This window comes from Echinops telfairi, unplaced genomic scaffold (assembly GCF_000313985.2).
Source record: "Echinops telfairi isolate 266 unplaced genomic scaffold, ASM31398v2 ScPeMD7_18;HRSCAF=68, whole genome shotgun sequence".
In the NCBI taxonomy this organism is placed as follows: domain Eukaryota; kingdom Metazoa; phylum Chordata; class Mammalia; order Afrosoricida; family Tenrecidae; genus Echinops; species Echinops telfairi.
Genome location: NW_022103915.1, coordinates 11,493,690 through 11,519,199, shown reverse-complemented (window position 1 = coordinate 11,519,199; position 25,510 = coordinate 11,493,690). Strand labels below are relative to the sequence as shown.

The following is a 25,510-nucleotide window of genomic DNA, read 5'->3' as shown; positions in this document are numbered from 1 at the left end:
ATACCGCAGTCAGCACGGACGAGGACTCGGGCTTGGACACGTTGTGACTATTGAAGAAGATGGATTCTCGATCTGCAAGAGGAGGAGCAGGGCCAACGTTAGAGCTGTCCCACCGCCCGACACCAGGGGGCAGTGACACCCTGCCATGGAGGCAGCCACTCAGGGCTTCTGTTCCGCTGTCCTTCCGCAGGACAATGACAGTGCTGGCCACCCTCTGCCCGCTGGCATCCCCATTCCAGTGTGTCCATGGAAACTTCATGAAGCGACGGATGGGTGGAGAGGCGCAGGAGTGAGCACTGCTCCGTCTGTCCGTCCCACAAGCCTCACCCCGTGGCTGCCCTAGGACTCTGGGGGAGCCCCTCGGGAACTCGCCAGCAGGTATGGCTAGGGGGAGCCCCCTCACACACAGTGGTTCTGTGGGCCCCCCGGCCCGGGAGGAGGACAGATGTTTCTGCCTGGCTGTGGATGTCCCCAAGAGCCTCCACCCACGCCCCACTTCTCGCCCACCCTGGGCCTCTGAATCCGAGAACAACGACGGTGACCGCAGCCCCCAGGTGAGCGAAGTCCTGGGCCACACAGGGGTTGCAGAAGGACCGTCTGTTGAGCAGATGCACGCTCTCGAGCCCCTGAAGCAGGGCCCAGAATGCAAGAATCACGAGATCATGAGCAGTCACGGAGCCCCCTGACCCCTCCGGCCCAGGCGAGAGCTCGGAGGCGCCGGTGATCATGCGTTGGAGTGATTCGGGTGGAGGCCAAGCAGGCGAGCACGAGGTGTACCTGGCGTCCTTCCTGCTAGCGGCTCGCACAGGCCCCTGGCCGCCCCGCTGGGCCTCACTGTCCTCCCGCTTCTGTGACCAGAGCCTGGGGAAACAGACACCCCACAGGGCTTACACAACCCGCCCACCAATCTCTAGCTCTGGGGGCATAGAAGAGGGCCTGCAGGCACGGCTGGCCCGGACCCAGCACAGCCATGCTGGCCTTCTGCAGGTATGCCCAGCCCAACTGCCCGAAGACTAGCTCCAGCTGCCACCCACCCACTCACCCTCAGTTTCAGAGCAAGGAGCACAGAGGGACCAGCAGACCCCCAGGCCCATGGCAGACTGCCACCCCACAGCAGGGGAAACACCACTGCTCAACTCCTCTCATGAGCAGCTTCCAAGTTCCCCCAAAGCACGTCCAAAGGGGTCAGGGTCCCAGGAGAACCCCCTGGCCAAAGCTTGCCCCCACTCCCCATAGGATCTTCCGGCAGCCTGAGGGCCCCAGACCTCTGCACAGACCTAGGACTCCAGGCCCTTCCTCCCTCCCTGGCCTAGGCCCTTGTTCACAAGGGCACCCTGGTTTTCTGGGGCCCATCCAATGCCCTCCCTGGACCAGTCCTGGTGCACACACAATCCGGCTGAGAGGAACTGCCATACCCGGGGGCTAGGGGGGGAGTATACCTGGAGGAGGGGAGCAACAAGAGGCCCAAGGGCGAGCCCGCCCCCACTTCACTGATGAGAAGAATACAAGCTCCCGAGGGCAGGACCCTCAGCTGCCTAGCTCTACCTTATTCCCTGCACACACTCCATTCCATCACTCCCATCAAATCGAAGTTACTATCCAACAGGGTCACTAGGAGTTGGGACCCCGAGGGCAGTGGGTTTCTCCAGCGGGTTCAAACTGCCAACCTTCTGACAGGCAGCCCAGTGTTTTAACGATTGATCAACAGGACTTGGTAAGCTGCAGTTCAGATCTGGCCCCTCACCTGTGATTATACATAAAGTTTTATTGGGACAAAGCCACACCTGCTTCTTTATAGATCACCCTCGGCTGCTCTCTCCCTGAATAGCTCTTGGGGAGTGGAGAATATTCACCATCTGGCCCTTAGCAGACTTCCACTCTCCGCAGCACACGCTCCCTGTGTGGCTGTAAGGCAGTGGGTGCTGGAACCATTCAGGGGGCTGCAAAAGCAGATGCTACCCTTTATCCTGGATTACGAGCAAGAACACAACAGCTTGTCATTGTTTGCCACTTATTTTTCCCTGGACAGGGAGTGGCAGACCGAAGCAGCTTAGGAACCTTTGCTCTAAGGGGAACAAGGCCCACGTTAGGGATGTGAGGGAGGACCCCAGCACAGAGTTGGGTGCCTGGGAGTGGGGTTGGGAGGGAGGACTGTCTGCCAGAGTAAAGGTATACGAGGAGTAAGCCCACCCCCACAGGAAGAAGAGCAAGAAGACTGCTCATCTTTAGCCAGAGGAAAGTGCCTGCCAGAGGAAAGGAACCTACCACCGGCTGACTGGGAACGGGAGCCTGGTGCCGCGCCTAAGGGCACATCCATCTGTCTGTGGGTGTACTCCAGTCCCAGTAAGACTCACTGGCGCGATCCCGCTCTCAGGGTTTCACTTCTGGAATGGACACTCCTGCTGCCCGCCCCCCCTACCCGTGCACACTGCCCTGAGCTCCCAGACCAACGTGCACTAGAAAGAGGGGCCTGGTGCGAACTGATCGGGAACTGGTCATGGGGACAGCCAAGGGCTAGCACTCGTTCTGTTTGCGTGGGGCCCACCACGAGTCATCACGGCGGCAGCTGACACCAAAGTGCCTTGAGAGCCCAAACACTGGCAGCTTGAAATGCAGACTTGTGTCCTCGTCCTTGTGCAAGGTTCAGAACCACCTCCACTCACGGACTGCGGGAGCTGCCACACAGGCCACAGGCACCAGAGGGCTGGGGGTGTGGGTAGGGGTGGGGTGGGAAACAAGGCTGGTAGAGGCCAGGCCACTAGTCCCTCTCCACTGGTCCAGTTTGAAGGACCACTGCCCCATTAGTCAGTCACTGTACATCAGGTCGAAGAGCAAGAGGTCAAACCCTGCACGTGCTCTCCGGCCTCGAGTCCTGAGGACAGTGGACACGGGATCAGCTTTTGGGGCATAACACCCTGGAGAGTTCCCAGTTTACTCCCCCGGGTGTCCCTGTGTCTGTCCTGACCTGCATTTCATGGGAACCAGGAGGCATAAAAAGGGCCAGTTGTTGGGGGCGGAGGCTGGGTGGTCAATTTCTCCTGGAGGTCTAAAGATTCTGGTGAAAGATACAACTGTAAGATAAAACGACTGAGTTTTTCAGAGCTTCCATGGAACTAAAGCACGCAACTAAAAACTTTCCAAAGTAGAGCATTTTCTTGTCCTTCTACGAAAAGGGCGGACTCTCCTTGCCCACTGTCTGTCTGAGTGCGTCTCATGCCCACGACGTGGCTGCCGAGTGACCTTGGGCTTATGTGTTTTTTTTTCATTGTGAACTTGGTAGGGGCGTTGCTTTCGGCTCACAGTGACCCCTGGGGCAGAGGGGAGCTGCCCCCAGGAAGTCCTTTGCTGTCATCCTGACGGGAGGAGATTGCCAGGCCTTTTCCCGTCTCCCACGGAGCTGCTGCCTGGGTGTGAACCACAGGCCTTTGGGTTCGCAGCCGAGCACACTGGCATTTGTGGCTGCCAACATTGGCCCCCGTCCTAGATCATTCCCCATCCCTGCGGGCAGATGCCAGGGGCGGGGCTGGGACCCTCCAACCCCACGGCTGGCCTGGCAGACCCTGCTAGGGAGGGAAGAGGCTGCTGTTGACAGCGTGTTTGTGCAAAGAATAACGCCATTTGGGGAAAGGGGAGAACAGCCGAAGCTCATTCTAGAAGTTCTTGTGGAGAACTACATGGCGGGAGTGACAGGGAGTCTCAGGAGGAGGGGCTTTAAGAAGACACATGTTTGCGGAGATGGGGCTACAGCAGCCAGCCGGGCTACTTCCCAGCCTCAGGGAGCACACACTTCCCTCCTGTGACGCAAGTCCAACGTTTCCTTCAGACACGTGGACGATATGTCTCCCTCAGTTACATGAAGTTCCCCTCAGAGACACACGTACAGGATGTTTTCCTGAGAAAGACACATACAATGAGATTTCCTCAGGGACACGGGTATACATGTTTCCCTCAGAGAGACACATGTATGTGTGTGAAGGGACGCAACGACCGGTCCGTGCAGCACCCTTCCTGGGAGTCCTCTGGAACGCTGCGCTGTCTCAGACTGTCACTGCTCCAAAGGCTTCTGGAATGTGCCGTAGGGCTTGCCTTCAGAGCCAGGAGAGCATGTCTCTGACCAGCGCCGGTGTGGGAGACCTGGGGCTGAGTCAGTTGTGAAGGCTGTCAGGCCTGGGACCAGGTGGACAGCAGGTGTGGGAAAGCCTGGACGTGAAGGCCCTTAGCAAACTTGCTGGCTGTGTGCACCAGGGCCAACTGGAATATGCCCTGGGGCAGGGCACTGCCCGAGGAGCACGAAGCGCCCCTGCCCACTGTGTGGACCCTATGTGGCAAATAAAAGGGGACCCCTTTACAAGGTCCCATGGGCAGAAAGACCCGTGGCAGGCTACAGGCAGGGAGGCCTCAGCAAGTAGCCTGGCCTTTGTCTCCAAGTATCAATGTGGGTCTGCACCCCCCATCCCATCCCTCCCTCCCTTCCTGGTAGGCAAGCAGATGGTGCACTGACCACATTTACTCTAGCAGCCTCTCTTCCAGAGTCCTGCCTGCTCGGGCCCCGGGTGCAGAAACCTTCCAGAGGCTTCCTGGAGTTTAAAGAGGGCGCACTGGGTGGAGCCCCCGCCACGCGAGGTGGCAGGGATCTGGAACTCATTCTCCAAAACCTTCCTAGGTGTGGGCCTACGCAATGCCACGCACACCATCATTTCCTGTCCCCACCTCCCATCTCAGACACAGCGTGTGGGAGAGGTCAGGGGACGGGCAGAAGGACAGGTAGTGGGTACCATCCCAGCTATGCCCCAGTCCCAGGATCACCCGGAATAGATCGAGGCCTGCTTACCTGATGTGCCCGCAGAGAAGTTCTTGAGGGAGGGTCTCTGCACCACGGTGTAGGACTCGCCGACCACAAACACCTTGTACAGGACGGCGTTGTGGTTGATGAAATTCTGGACCACGCAGGGTGGCTGGATGGCACTCAGGCCCTCCTGGTTGAACACGATGGCCATCTGGGGAGGCAAGGACAAAGGGGGTCCATCAGAGGGTCCAGAGCCCAGAAGAACAGCAAGCAAGGGCACCTGGAGGTTGCTTGTGCGGTGGGGTTTGGGAACCCTGAATCTGTCAGGTTTGCCAGGGAGGGCTGCACAGGCTGTGCACTGTCCACCTCTGGGAGGATGGGCTGCCTGGAGAGGGCACCACTCAGTCCACAGGATGTGCAGAGGAAGGGGGTGGCAGGCTCCGGCTCAGGGTCGGAGGCTTTGGATCAAGCTTGAATCCTGAGAAGAGCTGGTCCGACAGGGTTCACAACATGCAGTCCCACCCTAGCCATCACATGTCAGCTGCCTAGGGTCGTCCGCACAATTCGCCTTTGAGGTGGGCACTGTTATCACCCCTTGGCTTACAGATGAGCAAGCTGCAGTCTAAGAAGTGACATGTAGGAATGGGAGGGGCCCTGGGATGGACTCAGGTCTGCCCGGCAACAGGCTGGCCCTCTTACCCCAGAGTCCCATGGATGTTCCGAGCAGCAGGGAAAGGCCGGTGTAGGCTGCTCCCCACTCCGCATGCCCTGGGACATGGAGGGGACTCAGGATGGAGGGGTAGAGGAGGCAGCCAGGTCTGCCCCACGGTAGGATAAAGGAACCAGGGGTCAGGCGGCGGCAGACTTAAGTCAGCTGTTGGGCTGGGGTTTACAGCTAATCCCCAGGCCCACAGGGCCCCAGGCAGGAGCCACCAGATGCCCGGGGCTGGATGAGCAGGGATTACAGGGCCTGGACAGCTGGCCGCCAGTACTGGTGGCACCTCCACATCAGCTGTCACACAGTGCTGCCCCCTAGGAGCCAGGCACACAGCTGGGTGTGGCAGAAGCAGACATGTAGGCTTCGGTGGGAAAGCAGAGTGTTCGTGTGTGCATGCACAGACGGTGGGGTGGGGTTGGGGGTGGGGGTGGCGCGTTGAGCCCCAGCGCTAGCATGAGGAGCACGGGGCAGCCCAGGATGCTGGGAGCTTTCTGTTTGTTTCTTGTGTTTTCAAAAAGCGAGAGGCTCCAAGGAGGGTCAAGCGAAACAGAGAAGCCACGTGGCTCTGTGAACACAGTGAAAAGGAGTGGTCCTGGCCATGGAGGCTGGGAGCTAGTCCTCCTCCTGGTTGGAGAATTTATTTAACCAGGCCTAAGTCTCTGCCCTGGGAGCCCTGGTGGCACTGTGGGTCAGGCTACTAACAGCAAAGTCAGTGGCTCAGACCCATCAGCCACCCCCCAGAGAGTGATGAGGCTACGCAGAGGTGCTATGGCTGGTTTCTGCAAGCCACTGGGCAGGGAGGGGCTGGTCAGGGCCAGGGCTGAGGCTTCAAAGGCAGGGCCTGGACAGTCTGGGATAGGAGGGAGGACCCACCCCAGAGAGAAATGCCCACTTTTCATTCCTAAAGGCAGTCACCAGGCAAGCAGTCTGTCCTCCTGTGAGATCTCCACTGACTGCGCTCTCGACCTCCCAGTGGCCAGAGGTCCCTCGGAAGAGCAGCGCACTTTGCAGGCAGTGGCTCCGAAATGCACAGGTGGGGGAGGGGAGGCCACACTGGAGCCAGGCTGGGACAGATGGATGAGGGGGGTTTGGGACACCCAGGGGACAGTTGATGGCTGCGGGCTCAGCAGGAGTTTCCACATTTCATACCCTTTACCTCCACAATTACTCAGCATGCTGCTGGGTACCCTGACATGAGGCCCACTGCCACAGCTTTGGATGGGGACTCCCTTATCCCTCCAGAGTGACCGTCTGATCCTGTCACAGGAGGGAGAAACGGATCCCAGACCCACACTGACCGACTGGGATGGAGGCTGGTCCATCACACACCACTGTTCACAGTCACCCTTCCACCCCAACCCCCCAGAGCCCGACAGGCAGAGGGCAGGTGGTGGGGAGCGGGATGGGCTCTGTGAACAGAGCTCTGGCTGGGCTGGGTTCTACAGCCCCTACCTAGGCTTGGCCGGGAAGCACGGAGCCCTGGCAGGGAGAGGAACTGAAGGAGGAGGTGGGGCAAGTGGCAGGTGTCCACTCACCTCATGAGAGCTGGTGCCATGAGCCACTCTGGTTTTGCAGACTAAGGACAGGAGAGAGAAGCAGAGAGGATTAGTGGGGTCATCAATGCAACCTGACTGATCCCGCGGGGCACCTGGTGTGACTAGAAAGAAGCTCTCAGAGCCCCAGAGGTCACCTGGGGCCTATGGCTCTGCCTGACCATGGCAGCCCTGTACTTAGGGCTCTGTGGCTGGGCACTGGGGTAGCCAAGGCCACGTGCCACATGCCACCCTGAGCTGGTCGGGGGTCCGCTAGCGGTGCCAGGCGGGCACGGTACGTACTGAACGGGAAGGTCAGGCCATTCTTCTCCAGGAGCTGCATGGTGTCGTCCCCGCACAGGCTCGTGAGCTCCATGAAGGGTGGGGAGCAGATGCGGTCATCTAGGGGTGGGGGGAGAGAGCAGTCAGACCTCGTCTCATGTACTGTGGCCATGTTATTAGGAGCACTAGTGCCTGGAGAGAGGAAGTCCGGTGGTGCAGCGGTAATGCACTGGATTGTGATCTGCATGGCCGGTGGTTGGAAACCACTAGCAGCTCCAAGGGAAAGAGACTGGGTTTTCTAATCCCATAAACAGTTAGTCTTGGAAACCCACAGGGGAGTAAGGGGGCGGGGGGGCAGGTCACTATGAGTTGGCATTGATTCAATGGTGCTGAGTTTGGTTTTTTGATGTCAAGTCCCTGGAGAAAGGCATCCGGCTTGGTAAAACGGAGGGGCCGTGACACAGACAGGCTGACCCAGGTCCTGCAGTGCTGGCTCCATAAGACTCCGACAGCAGGTCTGACCCAGTCCCTCCAAGCTAGGGGCATGCAGAAAAATGGATACGGTTTTGTGACCGACGAGCTCTGGGGGTGTGGTGGGTTACACATCGTCACGAAACCACAAAGCCAGCAGTTTGAACCCACCAGCCGCTCCACAACAGCAAGATGAGGCCGCCTGCTCCCATAAAGATGTTCAGCCTCGGAAACCCAGGGGGACAGTTCTACCCTGTCCACAGGGTTGCCATGAGTCGGAGTGGACTTGATGGCAGCAAGGCTGGCCTTTGGGGTTTGGAGTTTTGTGACAGGAAGTTAATCAAGTGCACAGCTTCCTGGGTCAGTGAGGACTCTCCTCTTGGCTGTGCGGGAGCAGCAGTGCCAGCAAGCAAGGCACTGCATCCTATCTAGGCCTGTGCCCAGGGCTGTGCCTACAAACAACCCCGCGAGGAGGAACTGGAGGCCAGGGCATGAAAGTGTGTCTCCATGGCCACCTTGCAAATCCTCCACCTGGACAGAGGCAGGCCACTGCCCACCACAGGGCGTGAAACACAGCAGCTCCTCACTCATCTCAACAGCTTGCAGGTCTACCCAGCTCCCCCGTCCTGTTGCAGCAGCACCTTCTGCCCCCCATGCCCATTCTCTTCCCCTGGGGGCAGACCCCACCCCACCCCACCCCAAGCTGTGCAGCCCCAGGCTCCTGGCACCAGCTGAGCCACGTCTGAACCTCTCTGCTGAACATGAAGTGGCCAGCTCGCAGTGACTTTTCTTATGTGCGCTGCTGTCTTCTCCCTTAGACCTCAGGTCCCTCCTCAAGGGTTGTAAGGGCCACTCTGTAGTTCTGGGCACAGGGACCAGGGAAGGCAGGTCACTAGTGGGGGCAGTCTCCCCAGAACACAAACCAGTCCACAGAAGCTTGTCCCCAGGAGCGCTTCAGTGACTTGGCTGGCGGGGGAGCCAGTACATTAAAACTCATGCAGCTCGGAAAGAATAGATGCCAAGGAGTTCGTAACAGCGCGTAGGCCAAGGGATTTTATCACACACACACACACACACACACACACACACACACACACACACACACCCTTCCGGCTGTGGGCACTGCAAACACGGGGCTCACTTCCCCCTCCCAGAACTTCAGCACCTTCCCAACCCTGAGCCATGCACTCCCTCTTCAAACCCCAGTGGTCTTTCTGCAGAAAACAACACATGTATCCTAAGAGTCATAGTGGAATGCAAGATACATAGAATGCTGATTTTAAAAAAAGGGGGAACAGAGCTGAAGACTCACTGCCCAATGTCAAAGCTTACTAGCATGGCCACAGTAGTTGAGACTGCCAGGCTACGGCATTTAAAGATAGGCACACACAACGAAACAGAAGTGAAAATCCAGGCATCTACCCGGATCTCTATCCACAGTCAACTGGCTTTCCACGGGAGTATGGAGGGCATTCCGTAGAGGAAAGAAAGGTTTTTTCGACAACCAGTAGGGACAGCTGGCTAGAAGAATGATGTCGCATCCCTGCCTCACGCACATGCACAAATTCTAACTCAAGATGGATCCAAGACTCAAATGCTGGAGCTAAAACTAGGAGGCTCTTGGAAGAAAACCAAGGTGTGAATCTTTGAGCCCTTGGCTGAGGCTATTGCTTCTCGAACAGGACAGAACAGTAAGATAAACTGGACTTCACCGAGAAGTCAAATGACTCACCACGTGAATGGGGGAGAATGTTTACCAACCACAAATACAAGGGGCTTGCGTCCAGAAACCATATAAAGAACCAGTAACAATTCAACAAGGAAGATGACTAACAATTCAAAAGGAGCACCGGTGACTGGGTTACAAGATGGCCTGCGAGTCGTAAGGTCAGCAGTTTGATCCCACCAGCTACTCGTCGGAGAGGAAGACAAGGCTTTCTGCTCCTAAAAAGACTCACAGCCTCAGGAACCCCAAGGGATAGCTCCATTCTGTCCCCTGCAGTTGCTGAGAGTTGGAATCATCTTCACGGCAGTGAGATGAGTGAGAATCCAACTCTTAAATGATTTGAGTAGACCGTTCTCTAACTACTATACACAAGCGCCAACAAATCAAGAGAACATGGCCATCAGGGAAGTGAAAACCAAAGCCATAGTGAGATACCACTAGGACGGCAAATTTAAAAACAAGAAAGAAAGAAAGAAATAGCAGGTGTTGGCAAGGCTGTGGAGAAACCGAAAGCCTCCTTCATAGCTGGTGGGAATATGAACGAGCGCAGCCCCTTAGAACACAGCTTGGCCGTTCTACAAAAAGCTAAACAGGAGCGCGAGAGCACAACACCCAGTACACACGCCCACGGGAGCCAAAAACACACAGCCACCCCAAAACTCGCACACAGTGGGGAACGGGGTGTTGAATGAGTGGCCTGGGACCAGTCCAAGCACTGAGCCAGCCTGCCGCTCGCTCGGTGGACTCTCCCTGAGAGCCAAGGAAAGGAGCGGCAGTCAGTGCGTGCACCCAGAGAGCAGCAGGCTGGTGGGAGGGCTGACGAAGGCCTGGCCCCAAGTCCAGCAGCCATGCAACCCCACCCCCCAGTTGGGGACAGCCAAGGTCTCTCCTGCTCAGCCATGGGAAACGTGTCCAGCATCTTGTCCCTAAATAGAGCCAGGACAAACGCTCCTTCTGTGATTCGGCACCCAGCTATTTCTGTTTCCTGAAAAAGGCTAGTGTTGCTTAATTTATCGTCTTTATTTCTGGCCTGTAGTTAGGGTGGCTCATGTTCTTGTAAGAACTGCGACAAGGATCCTGGGAAATGGGAAGAGTCCCAACTTCCCACTCCGCCATCCACCATGGGGAATGTGAGGCTGGAAGGTCCTGGCAAGGGGTTCCAAGGCCGCACACAGGCTACCAGACCCTCGGTGCCCTGTCCACTCTACCGGGCAGCCTTGCTCTCACCTGACAGGTGGGACCTGCTCAGGCCTGGCAAGAAAACAGGCAAAGGGCCGGTGATGAGGAGGGGTTGGGACCAGCTTGTTAAGGGGCAGTTCTGGGGCCTGGCTTTGAACTTGAACAACTGCCGCCTACAGCAAAGGACTGCACTTCGCAGAGCCCTGCCGTCCTGGGCCCTAAAACAGGAGGGCAACTAGGGGCTGTCTCCCGAGAGTCAGGCAGCAGAGACCACACCGGGGCAGGAAGGTAGCCCTGGCTGGGTGCGATGGCAGTGAGTCTGCCCCAATGTCCTTCTGTGGGGCCAATTGACCTTCTGGACCTAGACAACCAGCTCATCTCCTGACAAAAACCTAGCGGTACACAACGCCACCAGGGCTCCATTTACGGACCAGGAGATCCCCTTGCTGGTGCCCTAAGCCCCGAACCACCCTCTCCCCCAAGACCCCAGCCTCCAGCCACCCCAGCCCACCTCATCCAGCCCGCCACCCTCTTTCTGCAGCTCCCACCTACACTGAGCGGGTGGGCTGCCAGCTCGGAGACTGACCACAACCTGAGGGAGGGTCCTGATCACTCCAGCCTCTGCCCCTGGACTCTGCCCACCTTCCCAACTCCACTCTGACTGCAGAACCCAAGAGCATCCGGGCTGATCCTGGTTCCTTGCAGGGTGGTCTCCTGACCACTCCCCCTCACCACCACACCTCTGCCACTCCCTCTTCCCTGGACACCTTGCTCAGCCTCAGTGAGCAACAGCCACATTGCAGGTTCCACCTCTTGTGCGGTCACCTTCTTGTGCTGCTCATCTCTCATGCCCTCTTCTCCACGCCTGGATTCCGACTCATTAACTGGGCAATGCCTCCCTTGGGGCAGGACACTAGGTTGACCCCAACGCTCTGAGAGGCAGGGGCAGCCTGCATTTCCCCAAATAGCCACCACGTGGTGCTGCTGGCCTGGAACCGCTCTGGAGACTGTAGTGTGGGACTGAATGGGTAAAGCCCATTCACATCATTTTTCTTTAGACACCTGCCCTCTTCTATTCCTTGTTAGAGAGCTGGAACCTTCAGTTCTAGACAGAGGTGGATGCGCCCTCAATTCAAGGGGACCCGGCTTTCTCTCCTGGCTGATGTGGATAGTGGCAGTACCGGGTGAGCAGCCATAAGTCTGGGCCACGCGGAGAGGCCTGTATGGCTGTAGGTGTGGAAGCCAGAGTTGATCCCGATCCAAAAGACCTGAGAGCAACACGTGTGGGTCCACACCTCCCTTCCTCAGGCTACTCTCCTTCCCAGGGTCTCATGCAGGTGGGAGCCTTTTGGTTAGATGGGGTAAGGGGAGCAGGAGGACAGGGGTCTGGTGGTCTATGGATAGAGCCACAGTGGGGAAAGGCTCCCCAATGGAACAGTGGTTTAAACACTTGGCTTCCACCCAAAAGGTTGGCAGTTCAAGCTCACTAGTTGCTCTTGGTGAGAAAGATGAAGCAGCGGCTTCTGTAATGACTGACTGCCTTGGAAAGCCTATGGGGGAGTTCTACTCTGCCCGCAGGATCGCCATGAGTTACCACCCATTGTCAGCCAGGGTCTGCTTTGGTTTTGGTTAATAAATGCCAGGAATACCCCCCACAGCTAGAAGGAAGTGTCAGTGTAGGGCCCTGGGAGGAAGCTGGGGCCACAGCACTGGTTCTGCAGGGGACGGTAACCAACCACCTGTCTCCTTGGCCTGGCTGGGACGCCTCCAAGCCTCCAGCCACAGCCAAGGACATGCCCTTGCGTGAAGGTTGTGCTCTGCACCTCCATCTGTTCTCTCTTCCCGGGGCCTGGTGCTGTGTCCCACTTCCTCTCCAACCTAGCCCACCCCTCTTTCGGACAAATCAGTGTCAAGCTTGGCAGTCAGCTGACCACTTGGTCGTCCTCCACCCTGCCTTCACAGGTGACCTGTCTCATCTGCAGTGGCTGGCAAGCAGCTGTCTGCACTCGGCCGGGTTCGCAGCCCCGGAGTAGAAGGGCCAGATTCAGCTGGCCTGGCGGAGGTGCTGACATTCCAGAGCTCAGGCCGGCACTGAATGCTGAACGGAGACAGCTGTCCCTGTGATTGATGGCCCCTTCTGGACCAGCCAAACCCTAGCTTCCCAGCACAGCCCAGGGCTTTCCTGGGGGAAAGACGCCCGGAGCAGAAAAAGGCAACAGGCGGGCCAGGGTTTCCATCAAGTCTTCTCCCTACAAAAGGGCGCTCACAAACCAGCAAGAAAAAGCCCAACAGGCAAACCGTGAAGGCCCCGGCTTAGAGCACAATGCCGGTGCTGCCAGACGCTCGAGCAGAGAGGTGCTCCGCCTTGCCAACTACAGAAGCGGCACCGATTATAAGGGAAGATGGTCGCACTTTTGAAGGGCAATAGGGCTGCACCTATCAACGTGTGTGTGTCCTTCTGTGGCTCAGAAAAGCCCGCCTCCAGGTATTCATTTTGTACAAATGGACAAAAACCTGTGTTTCCTGCAGCTGAGTTTCTGCAAAACAAGTGGAATGACCTCCCCCACACCCCACCTACGGTCGAAGGTGATGCCACTCTGGTTCACCTGCTGAAATGCTGTCCTGCAGTCATCCAGGGCCCCTCGCGCCCTTGGCTCCACGGGCTGTCATTGGCGACAGGGGCTCAGAACCTATTTTAATTCTGACAGAGCAGTGCCACCCCACAGGTCTGCCGGACTATGAACCACCAACCTTGTGGGTAACAGCGGAGTGCTCAGGGTGGCCCCTCTGAGGCTTCCACACACAGAGGTCCTACCTGGGTACAGTAAGTGGCAGGCACGTGGTGCTAGAACACACCTGCTATAGCCGTCTCTTTTTTTCCTGCGGGTTTCTAACTGCAAGGTCGGCAGTTCAACTCCACCAGCTGCTCCTCGAGGCTCTCTACTCCCACCCAGAGTTGCAGCCTGGGAAACCCACGGGGCAGTTCTACAGGATCGCTGTGAGTCGGCATCAAGGCGATGGTGGTGAGTTTGTTTTTGAAGTACATATTTTAAAAAAGAAATTAAAAGATTGTGGAATTTTCCACAGACTTCTGAGGGAGGGACCCTTTAAAACTGGCAATCTATGACCACTCAGCAGGGACAACGTTGCCAGCAAGGACCAGTACCAGCTGTCCTGCCAACGCTGCTCGGACCAAATGGAACCGCTCACCAGACTGTGGACAGACGCAGCCGGGAACAACACACTGTCCAATCAGGAGCAGCCAGCAGACTGCAAACACTCTCCCCACGTGCCGAGGAGACACTTTGTCCCAGACAGCCTCGGGCTGGAGGAGATGACAGCGGGCATCTGGGGTCTCCGGGACAGTAGGTGGCCTGATAACTCTGCCTGCAGACTCTTGAATGCCACTGTGATCCACGTTCATTCCGGTTGTTGTGAGGTGCCGTCAAGTGGGTTCCCACGCACAGCACCCCATGTAAGGATGGTGCATGGTCCTGGGGTGTTGGGAGGCCACCGTTTCAGCCGCTGTGTCAGTGCATCTCCTTGAGGACCTTGCTCTGTGGTCACACACATCATGTGTGAGCACTAGAGGAAGTTGGGAGAAGAGTGTACTATTTTTGCAGCATTTCTGTCAGACTAAATTGTTTACAAAATAAAAGGATAATTACACTAAAAACGGAAGGAGAACTTTTAAAGTGAGTGTTTGGGGAGCCTGCCCTTCTTAGGCCCCAAGGGAGTGATGCTTAGCCTGGGAGCTGGCTGACTTGGTGCAGGAGGGGGAAAAGGCACCCTGGGAATCTAGGGTCATCACATGAGGCGAGGGTGCTGGGAGGAGAGCTAGGGGCCCAGTGACAACGGAGTCAAGTTCACTGGGTGGCCCCGGTCGCACCTGGATACTCGGGGGCTGCAGGGACCGCCCCTGGGTCTGGAGGAGGCAGAAGTTGCCCCCAGGCCCTGCAAGGCGTTCCAGAGAGCAGGGGACCTCTGCAGCCACACAGCCTGGGAAGCCACTGGGTGAGCTCTGAGCATGTTGGGAAGGCCACCTTCCCGAACATGGGTCGGCATTGCCTGGGGGTCCCAAGCAAGTGCCATGGGGGCTTGTTTCCTACCGGGCTAGAAGCTCCAGCCCCACATCCTACACCAGGACCGAGGGAGCTGGGAGCCTGGCATGAGCCTGCCCCTGCCCAGACCCTGGGCTACGAGTGCCAGTGGTGAGGGACACCCTGATGGGGAAGCGCCAGCCTCACATACCAGCTTGTGTGGTCCCACCAGGAGCCACCAGCTTCAAAGGCTGAGTCCAACAAAATTCCAAAAGGGAGGCATGCTCCCTCCTTTTGGGGGTGGGGGGGTGCGTGCACCCATGGGCAGGTCATCAGATCTCTGCTCTGACTCCTGACCCCACAGGGCCAGCTCCCGGGTCTCAAGAACCTCTAAAGCAGGAAGCCATCAGAACCTATGGCCCTTGGAGGCCAGGCACAAACCCACAACCCCGGCAAGTCCTGGAGCAACAGCCATTCCCTGCAGTTCCCCATCCTGGTCTTCCTACAATTATGGTCCTCCATGATACCCCACCCCCATGGGGTCCAGCCCCATCTGGTTTACCAAAAACTGCAGAGACCCCCACACCTTCATGTCTTCCAGGGACAAGCTTAGGGGCCAGCCAGCACTAAGTGCCACCTACCCTGACCCCTCCCAGGATGTTCCCCGTACACCCTCCATAGCTCACAAAAGGTGAAGAGCCAGCACCCTCTGGAAGCAGATGTCCCCTCTCCCATATCACTGCCCACCCCCGATGGAAGCTCCTTGGGGGTGACACCTGCCGGCTTTACGGAATGTTCTCTCCGATTTCCTTGGTGTCTCAATTACTCTACCTTGCTCCTTCCACACCAACTCCAAGATGAGCCCCGATTACGTTCCCCTGTCACCACAAGAGAGACCTCCATTGGTGCTGCCTGCCCCTCCCTGGGAGGCCTTGTGCCCGAGCAGGCCAGCTGTCACCATGCAAGCACGTGTGGGAGGTTCCAGGCGAGGGGATCCAAGTTGCCCTCAGCTCCAAGTCACTTATGGAGGGAGCTCCCAGTCCCCAGCCCGGGTAACTCTTCACACCTCACATCGGCCACGCCAGGGGACACAGCCTGGACCAGGGCCACCGGGCTGCAGAGCCAGACTCTGAACTAAACTCACTGCCATCGAGTCAAGGCTGACTCCCAGTGACCCTGGTGAGTTTCTGAGACTCATCATTGTCCCTCAGATGGTTTAGAACTGCTAACCTTGCAATTAGCAGCCCAACTGTTAACCACTACGCCAACAGGGCTCCTCTGGGCTGCAGTGACCACTTCCAAATCCCAAAGGGGCTCTCATGAGACTTGTGAGCTGTGACCAGGGCACCCCTCTTCCTGGTCCACACTTGCAGGGACTCCTCCATGTGGTTTCACAGGACCTGGGTGCAGGGCTGCCTGACCTTGCCTACCTTCCTAGTGTGTGTGTGTGTGTGTGTGGGGGCACACAGGTGTGTCCCCAAGGACCTGGCTGCCTCCCAGAAGAGGTCACCAACCAGGGCACTGTGGCTCGATTATGGAGCCATGGACAGGGACGGTGGGCTCCCCCCCCCTAAGTGGATTGGTGGCTTGGAGTTGAGGGCAGCACAGTCGTCTATCCGGGCGCTCAGAGCAGCTAACTCGGCCATGGTCCTACCTCTTGTAAGAGCTGCCCTGCAGGGACAGAGCTTGTCCCCAGGCTGGCAGACGACAATGCCGTTCTAAGTGTCCATCACGTGAGGGAGAGGTGGCTCCCAGGCAGCAGCTCGCATCTCTGAAGACAGTGCGGCACACCGCTATTTCCCCCCAAAACGCAGGGTTTCCCATTCTTGCCTGGGGAGCAAACTCTTGAATTTTAGCTGGGCACACGGCTGCCCAGAATAAGGACAACATTTCCCAGACTACTCAGCAGCTGGAGCTGGGTGTGGCCTGAGCCTCAGTTCAGCTGATGAGCTAGGAACAGAGACATGCGGGGGGTTGTGGGGGGGAGGGTAGTGGAGGGGGGTGGTGTCTGTAGGGCCCTTGAGAAAGGTGCTCCTGGCACTTGCTGCCCTTCGTGCTTTCCATAGCCACCCTCTCCATCACAGGGCTTGACGGCTGGGTCCAAGACCATGAGGGCCGACCTCGGTAGAAGTGGGCTGCTGTCCTTGTCTGGACACTGCACTCTGATGGACAGGAGAGCGGGTACAGTGCTATCTTCCTGGAGCCCAAGTTACCTCCCATCTCTGTTATGGGGAGACCTGACAGCTAGGAGAATCGGTAAAACGGCCAGGTGTGGGCAGGGAAAGGTCACTTAGCACCAGGCTCTGGGTATGGAGAAAAGTGGTGCCCCTAGGCAGCGACTGGCCAGGCAGCCACTCCCCACTGACCCCATGCCAAAGGGGCTGCCACAGTCTGGACCTATGTGCCCCACGAGCACGGACCTCTCACCTCCCCCCTTGCCGTCAATGTCATTCCTTGTGGCCTTGGTGGGGCAGCGCTCCCGCCCCCACTGCAGGGCAGGCACCCCTCGCTTAGGCCCAGGGGCCCCTGCAGCAGCCACCCAGGGTTGTGACAGCAGCCTGAAGTGGCTACACACAGGAACTGTGACAGCTCTAGGGAGTTTCCCAACTTGGAATGCTGTAATTATCCATGGGTGCTTCAAGGGTAATTATGGCCGCTTACAGCATGCTTGGAAGGGCTGGGTGCCTCCAGGAACACAAGGGAGCTGCCCCTCTGGGAGCAGGGTCTGTTCCCACCCAAAGGAGCCGCCTGTCTACTTGGGAGGACGCAGGGACATGGGCAGCAGAGACCAGCCTCCTGAGTGTGGGCAGGAAAGGGCTCCAGGAAACCCCGCCCCTGCCTGCTCCTGGAAGAAGTCAAGCCAGCCTGGGGCTTGATAAGAAAATCAGGGTGCTGCAGTGTCAGCCACCCACAGGCCATTTCCTGCTGGCCGGGTGCCCTGCTTGCCTGGAGGGTTTGGTCAGCAGACTCGCACTGGGTCTGGAAGGTACTGGGCCCTGCCCTGGGTGACCCGCATGGCAGCCCTGGCAGAGCACTTGGGACCCAGAACCCTCTCCTGCCTGTGGCTGGGTATAAGGCGGGGCAGAAGGGCTCAGCGCCTCACTCCCCCTTCCACGCCTTCACTGGCTGGGACCCCACAGCTGGCCAAGTTGGCCTGCCCTGCCCATTTCAATCACACCTCTGGAGAGGGTGGGCATGAAAACCGTACCCTGTCCTCATCAGAGCCCCCCAGCTCCATCTTGGTTTACCCAAATCCCAGAACCCTGGTCGAAGTGAGCTCTCTCTCCGGCAGACAACCCCCAGAGTCCACGCTGAGGATGACTCCGGATCCAGGTATATGGTAGCCGGTCCAGGGGCACCCAGGCCAGTGGGTCTGAACATTGACCCAGAGCTTCACAAAGGGTCCGCTCGTGTGGGGGCCCTGGCTGAAGCCAGAGCTGATGAGCTGAGAGTCCTCACCTCAGGGAGGCAAGCACAGTGGTTACAGCAGGAAGCCTTTAGAAGACAAACTCCAGGGCCCAAACAGCACCATGTGCTCCCCCTTACCCACTCTGGGTGGGGTGTGAAAGGCAAGCTGGGCAAGAGCCCCCGGCCCCCAACCCCAGTGAAGAGTCAGGCCACTCGGCGAGGCCCAGAGAGGGAAGGCCCCCAATTCCCACGAACTGATGGGAAAGAGAGTGACTTGCACACCCATGGAGGTGGAAGGACGGTCCGTGTTGAGGCGCGGTGTACCAGGTCAGTCCTATCTCTCTATCCCAGTTGTCCTGTTAACCCCTCGCCATCTCCAGTCCCTGCCCATTAGAAGCTCCAGCCCCACCCTGAGGCTCCACCACTAACCGGGCCACTTCCCTTGGCTGAATGAGAAAGAAGACAGACAGAGAGAGAGAGAGAGAGAGAGAGAGAGAGAGAACAGATTCCAGCTGAACAGTGAGCAGTGAGACTCCCTTATGTCTCGGCTCCCACCCATCCCTCTTCCTGCACAGGGTACAGCAAGTCTCATGAGGCCACCAGTTCCCTGACCCTGCTGTGTACACCCACCCACCAGGTCCGGGTGCCCACCTTTGGTCCGTGAAAATCCTCGACAGACACCAAGCTCCCAAACAGATGCAGCATGCGCACCCAAGCACTCCCCACCCAACCTCCACACACACACACACACACAACTGAAACAGGTGTGGCCACAGCAGCTGCAGCCCTGGGTGCTCTGAGGAGCAAGCACTGTGCACACACACTAGTAACAACAGCCGGATAAGTCCAGGACACAGCAACCTGCCCAAGGCCCCATGCTAGCAGGACCCAGATTCGGACTTAGCCACCCTCCTCCAAAGAGTGTCATACAGAGTCAAAATGCCATCCAGGGGCAGACTTTGGCACAGGGACGCTCCCCAGGGAGCACCTCTGTAGACTCTCCTCATCTGAGATTCTGGTGGACCCAGCAAAGGGAGGGGGAGCTGACAGTATCACTGGCCAGCATGGCCCAAAGGAAGACAGGGTGATGACTGACTGACAAAGCTTATCCGAAGGAGGGGACTACCTTCCCCCCCCCCCCCCCCCCCCCCCCCCCCCCCCCCCCCCCCCCCCCCCCCCCCCCGCCGAGCCAGTCCCATGCTCTATACCAAGCTTGGGGATGCTGGCAACACCTAGGATGGGGGCTTCAGGCCCCATCCCAGCATGGTCAGGTATGACTCCTCTCCCAGGGCACACTCCTCAGAACCAATGGCCCCAGCCCTCCTGGGGACAGACCTCAGCAGTCAGGGGTCTTCTTCAAGGCGCTCTCGTGTTCTGTGCCCTAAATGGAAGTAGGGGTGGTTGTTCTGGTCATGGACATGGACATAAAGGCTAGAGGTCAGGAGCTGGGGACCCCGAGTGGGAAGTCCACGTACAGGCAGGTTCTGCTGACCCCTCAGAGCCTCCCATGTGCAAGGGACAACAAGCATAGCCAGTTCACAGTCAGCCTGACACGGGCAGCCCCATGCTGCCCAGGACAGCCCCTTTCTCACAGGCTGCCCTGGCCCTGGGGGCCCTGCTCTGCCCACTAACCCTGTTATTGCACCAAAGAACCCCAGGCCAGACCTGTCAGCCATCATGGGGTGGTGGTGTACATCCCCACCCTGAGGAATCTTGGGCCCAAGCAAAAAGTTTTTTCCCTTCAAATGAAAAGCTCTCAGCAGGGGAGGTTGGGCACAGGCCGAGGAAACTAGGAGGTCCTGATTCTGTTAGTCTTCCAGAAAGCCTGGCTGACATAACTAACATCCTGGGAAGGCAGTTCCACATGCTCTCAAGCTGCCCTGCTTTGCCAGGTGGGGAGGATACCCTCCCTGGGACCAGAGCCTGCGGTGACTAGGGAGGCTCACGCCTGAGGACACAGCGTACCCAGTACCCCGAAAGGCTCAGCCACCACATGACAGACCTCCATGTGTTTGATTAAAGGCCTTTTAAATTCCTTGTTTGTCTCCTTCAGCGGGTTACATAACTCCCCTTACGTGCCGCTGGGCTATTCTACTTGCACCTCCTCTGTCCTCTGAACATGGCCCTGCCACCCACTGCCGCCTGTGGGCTGGACACAAGGGAACAAAAGCCTCAAGTGGTCCAAGCCACCACCACCCCACCCCACACCCCTCCAGAGTACACTGGGGCCTTTCTCTCCTCATCGGCTGGCTGGCCCCAAGGACAGAAAGAAAGGGCTCCCAGAATGTTCTCCACTCTGTCCCAAAATGCTGAAAAAGACTGAAGCCCCAGCCCCTGGCCGCCCAGCCCTCAGTGGGGGAGGGGCCACACCCCTCCTTCCTTACCCTCCATGTAGGCCTCGATTTTCCGGATCAGCTCATAGGACTTGGATCGGTCAAGCAGGGTCCTAATGGCAGGTAGGGGGTCCAGGACAATAGTCTCAGGGTGGGCGTCGATGTATTCCTGAAACGAGAGCAACATCCGATGGTTGGAGGGGTGGGTAGTGCAGGGTCAAGGAAGGGGCACCCTACAGTCCAGGAGGCTGCCGCCACTGGTTCATGCCCGCTACCCGCTAAGGAGCACGCAACTCACTTCAGAGCGGCCGATCACAGCACGCCACACACTGGGTCAGGAAGGCTCACAGGACCCCAGCTGGTCCAATCAGCATAAGGCTTGTGGCTCTCTCAAAGAATGCTGGGACAGAGAATTGTCTTCCTCCCTGAGACAGCAGGGCAGTGGTCATCGTGTGCCCTGAGATGGCCTGGCTGAGTCAAAACTCAGCCCCAATTGAGAAACCAGGCTTTGGTCCCATTTCTGGAGCCCTGGGTAAAGCCACACCTGAAACTAGATCTCGCCCACCTGCGGAGGACATTCTGCACGGACAGGGTTCCAAGGCTGCACCCAGGCGGGGAGTGAAACGATGCTGGGATTGGTTAGAATCCCTTCAGGAAAGTTCGGGAATGGTCCCGCTGTCCGCTTCAACTGGACAATGGAACTGTGAGGGAAACCATGACGAGAGCAGTCTATAAGGAAGCAACTACCTTCTTGAGGAATTTGCACCCACACACGCAGAGGAAAACGTCTGGATCTAGGACTCGGATTGCACGTCAAGGAGTTTGCCTTGCTTGGATCCATCAGCTACACTCATGGGAGTAGCAGTCAGCAGATCAAACAGCACATGGCATGGGGTAAATCACTTTCAGGACTAGGGTGCACCTGACCCAAGCCGTGGTATTTTCAATCGCCTCATGTGCATGTGAAAGTTAAGAAAGTGAATAAGGCAGGCCAACGAAGAACAGATTCATTTGATACCGTGGTGCTGGCAAGGAACCCTGAAAGTACCGTGGCGGCCAAAAGGACAAGCAAGTCTGTCTCGGAAGAAGTACAACCAGAGTGCTCCTTAGCAGCAAGGATGGTGAAACTTTGTCTCTCATACTTGGGACACGCTGTCAGGAGAGACCAGGCCCTGGAGAAGGACACCATGCTTGGTAAAGTGGAGGGGCAGCGAAAGAGAGGAAGATGGACTGACCCGCGGCTGCAACTCAGGGCTCAAATGGAAGACCAATGGTGAGGCCAATAGGTGCAAGACCGGTTGCTGTTTCGCTCTGTTGTACAGAAGGTGGCCCACGATCAGCACCTAACAATAACCTCGGTAAAAGACTTGAACAAATAACACGAGGGCAACGTACTTCTGGGAAAAGAACCCTGGTCCTAACACCCATCACCTCCGTGAGCCCAGGGCTGGAGCAACCTCTGGAACTGAGACCCAGGAGACAACGCCCCCCCCCCCCCACCTCCATCTCTAATGCTGCAATTCTACAGAGTCCCAGGGGCCTTGGGAAGGAGAGGGCTGACCTGGAGGAAGACTGATCACCAGATCATACGTCCACAGCCACCCCCTGCCCCATCATCTCCCTCCCCATAAGCAGATTTTCTTCCAAGCTTCCTCCTGGCTTACTATATGGCGGGCCTCCTACATTTCCCACAAGGCTCTTAGAATTACCAGGAAAAACCAGGAGGAAGCGTGAGCACCCTGCACCCGTTTGTCACCCCTCAGAGGAAGAGAGACTTGAAATGTTTCCATGGCAGATGGGACCTGTGTCCCCTAGGGAGCCTGCCTGCCCAGAAAACCAAACTCACTGCCATGGAGTTGATTCCAACCCATAGTGACCTTATAGGACAGGGCAGAACTGCCCCTGTGGGTTTTCTGGGACTGTAAAAAGCTTTGTCTTTTTCCCAAGGGGCAGCTGGTGGTTTCTAGCTGCGGACCTTGCAAGTAGCAGGCCAACATGTGACCACTGCACCACAGGGCTCCTCCCTTGCCTGGAAAAGAGGGGGAGGGGTGAAACCGCGGCCCTGGATCAGGAGGCCTGAGCTTGAGAAGACCTAAGTGCTTGTTGGAGCACAAGCTCCGACTGTGCCCCGGGGACATAGTTCCCCCAGGGACACCAGGTGCTCCCTAGAGCTGGTGTGGGGGGCAGGGGGAGCCTGCAAATTGAACATCAGAGATACTGCTTCCTCAGCAGCCCCTCTGAAGGACAGGGCATGGGCAGCAAGGAGACACAGGAGTCTGCTTCCCTTCCATGGACACTGCCGTCAGCAGGCCTGTGTCAGAATCCCCACTCGGCTACTGACGTGGGATGGCTTTGAGACCTATCTTTGGGGCTGCTGTAAAGGACGATCCACAGGCGAAGGGTGTGCTGTTTGTTTGTATTTTGCTTTTTATTTTTCTCCTTTTATTTATTTATTTAAATCATTTTATTGGGGCTCATACAATTCATCACAATCCATACATACATCAATTGTGTAAAGCACACTTATACATTTGTTGCTCTCAGCATTCTCAAAATTCGCTTTTCGCTTGGGTTCCTGGAATTAGCTCTTCATTTTGTGAAGGGTGTTTATAAACAGAGCGAAAGGGACCTAAACATTCTGCTGATGCATGGACTCTAAGGGTCTCCAAGTGTATCCAGCCTGGTCCAATCTGGTCCAGCAGTCCAAGGGGTGCCAGCCAGAACAGGGAACCAGGTGTTCCAGCCTGGGGCGGCCCCTCTGCTCACATCTGTGCTCACAGCACAATGCCCCATTTCAGGCAGCACAGGGGCTGGGGACAGGTCAAGGGGGCTGGTATGGACCCCGTGGTCAGGCAGGCCTCCCACAGGGCAGGAGAAGGACTCAAGTACCACCCCAACTCCAGAGAATGAGGCTCTGTCCCACAACTCCCTCCCACTCCCCAACACAGCAGGGCCCACTATACACCGCGGTGCCTCATCCTTCAGAGACATGAGCTGAAATGATTCACAGATTCAATGTGACCGCTGAGTAAGCTGGACCCAGTGAGGGGGAGAGACAGGAGTGGCTGAGAACTAAGAACTCAGGAAGCTGGGTGACATGCTTCTCACTTCTCAGCTGCTTAGGCTTTCCCTCAGGGGCACTGAGACCAACAGCAGGTGAGCTGTGGTGACAAAGAGAAAAAGAAATAAATGGGTGCAATCGCCACTGATGGTAAGCTCAACTCTTACAGCCGGCATCCTCCGTGCACCTGGCACATGCTCTTCAAGCATCACATCTCTAAATAGGAAAACCAACTCCAATTCACTGCCACCCAGTCAGTGCCGAGCCTCTAAGACCGGAGAACTGCCCGTCCCAGTTTCCAAGGCAAAATCTTCAAGGGAGTAGAAAGCCCTGTCTCCCTCTCTCAGAGTGGCTGGTGTTTTCGAACTGGTGACTTTGCTGTTCTCGGCCCGACTGGTAACCACTACACCACCCAGGGCTCCTAAAATCCTATGAGGGGCTTGGAATCCGGATTATCCAGAGCAGATCAGGCTGAATGAACTCCCGAAACCATCTCCCTGAGATCATCTTTTCCATCTAAAACCAAAAATCTTCCCTAAGTGCTCTTCGAAGGAGAATGAACGCTAGTCTGATGTAACTGGTAGAGAAAGTCTTCCCTGTTGAACTGTGCTCCTAAGAACGAGCTGTCTGGATGGAAAGGAGCCCTGCCCTGGTGGGATAGTGGGGTACTTGTTGGGCTGCTAATGGCAGGGTCCAAAGTTTGAAACCGCCAGCGTGCTCCATCAAGAGTTACAGTCTGGCGAGCCCGTCAGAGGACAGTAGAGCACCAATGAAACATACAACTTTCCTCTAGTTCTTTAATGTTCCTCCCCACCCCACCCCCACTATCGTGACCCCAATTCTACCTCACACAGCGGACTAGACCAGAACATGCACACTGCTACAGGTAAAAGCCCGCAACACAGGGAATCCAGGGTAGATAAACACCAACAATAAGACTAGAGATACCAGGAGGATAAGGGGAAGGTGGGGGGAGAAAGGGGGAATCGATCACAAGGATCAACATATAACCCCCTCCCTGGGGGACGAACAATAGAAAAGTGGATGAAGGGTGACAGAGGATGATGTAAAAAGTGAAAATAATAATTTATAACTTTATCAAGGGTTCATAAGGAAGGGACAAGGGGGGGGAATGGGGAGCTGATATCAAGGGCTCAAGTAGAAAGAAAATGCTTTGAAAATGATGATGGCAACATATGTACAAATGTGCTTCCTCAAAAGAACAAGTGGGTTTCAAAGCGGGGCAGGAGAGTGAAGGACAAGCCAGGACACGAACAAGGGACCTGTTTGCAGATGCATTCTCGGACGAGGGACTTGTACCCACAGTGCATAATACAGTACAATAAAGTGAAGAAGCAGCCACTTCAAACCAGTTAAGAGCACTTTACAATGGCCTAGACGTTGCTCCAGAGAAAAACAAGAAGTGACCGATGAACACATGTGTGGATGACGCCCCAGGCACTCGTCACGGACCCCACGGAGGCACCAGTGTCCGCCCCTACCGGGGATGGCGCCCCAGCACAACAAGCAGGAGCTGAAGAGGAAGTGGGGAACTGGAGGCACAGACACGGCTGGTGGGGGTGTAAGCGGCAGCCATCGGGTGGTCACAGCCTGGCGGTTCCTCAAAGAGCTCATCACCCCAGTGTGGCCTGGTGGGACGGCAGGCTCACTGCTAGCATGCAGGAGAGACAGCCCAGAGCATGGGACACCGGTCCACCCCACTGAGAGGGGGAGAACCGTGCTCACGGCGGTGTTCATCAGGTGGAAACAACCCACGTGCCACCAGTGTCCCCTCAACCACGAGGAGCACTTGGTGTAGCAGCTGTCAGGAGCCCTGGGGCGCAGGAGAAAGACCTCCAATGACTTCTCTCTGGTTATTAAAATGAGCCCCTGAGGGCGTCCCTGGGAAAGGAGGTGACCTTGGGTTTATTCGGTGAGTTCTCCTCCTGAGCGGGGACTGAGCCCAGAGCTTTC

The 25,510-nt window shown here is 57.1% G+C and overlaps 1 protein-coding gene across 1 annotated transcript in view; it reads right to left on the bottom strand.

Annotated features, from left to right (window-relative positions):
• The window catches only part of ITPK1 (inositol-tetrakisphosphate 1-kinase), a 130,886-nt gene that overhangs the window by 11,104 nt on the left and 94,272 nt on the right, over positions 1-25,510 (bottom strand). Inside the window, exons 4-8 of the mRNA XM_004698767.2 lie at positions 20,527-20,644; positions 7,340-7,438; positions 7,040-7,080; positions 4,832-4,997; positions 5-72 (exon numbers count right to left, since the gene is read on the bottom strand). Coding sequence (XP_004698824.1) covers positions 5-72; positions 4,832-4,997; positions 7,040-7,080; positions 7,340-7,438; positions 20,527-20,644 — 492 coding nt within the window. The remainder of the gene's footprint in view (positions 1-4; positions 73-4,831; positions 4,998-7,039; positions 7,081-7,339; positions 7,439-20,526; positions 20,645-25,510) is intronic.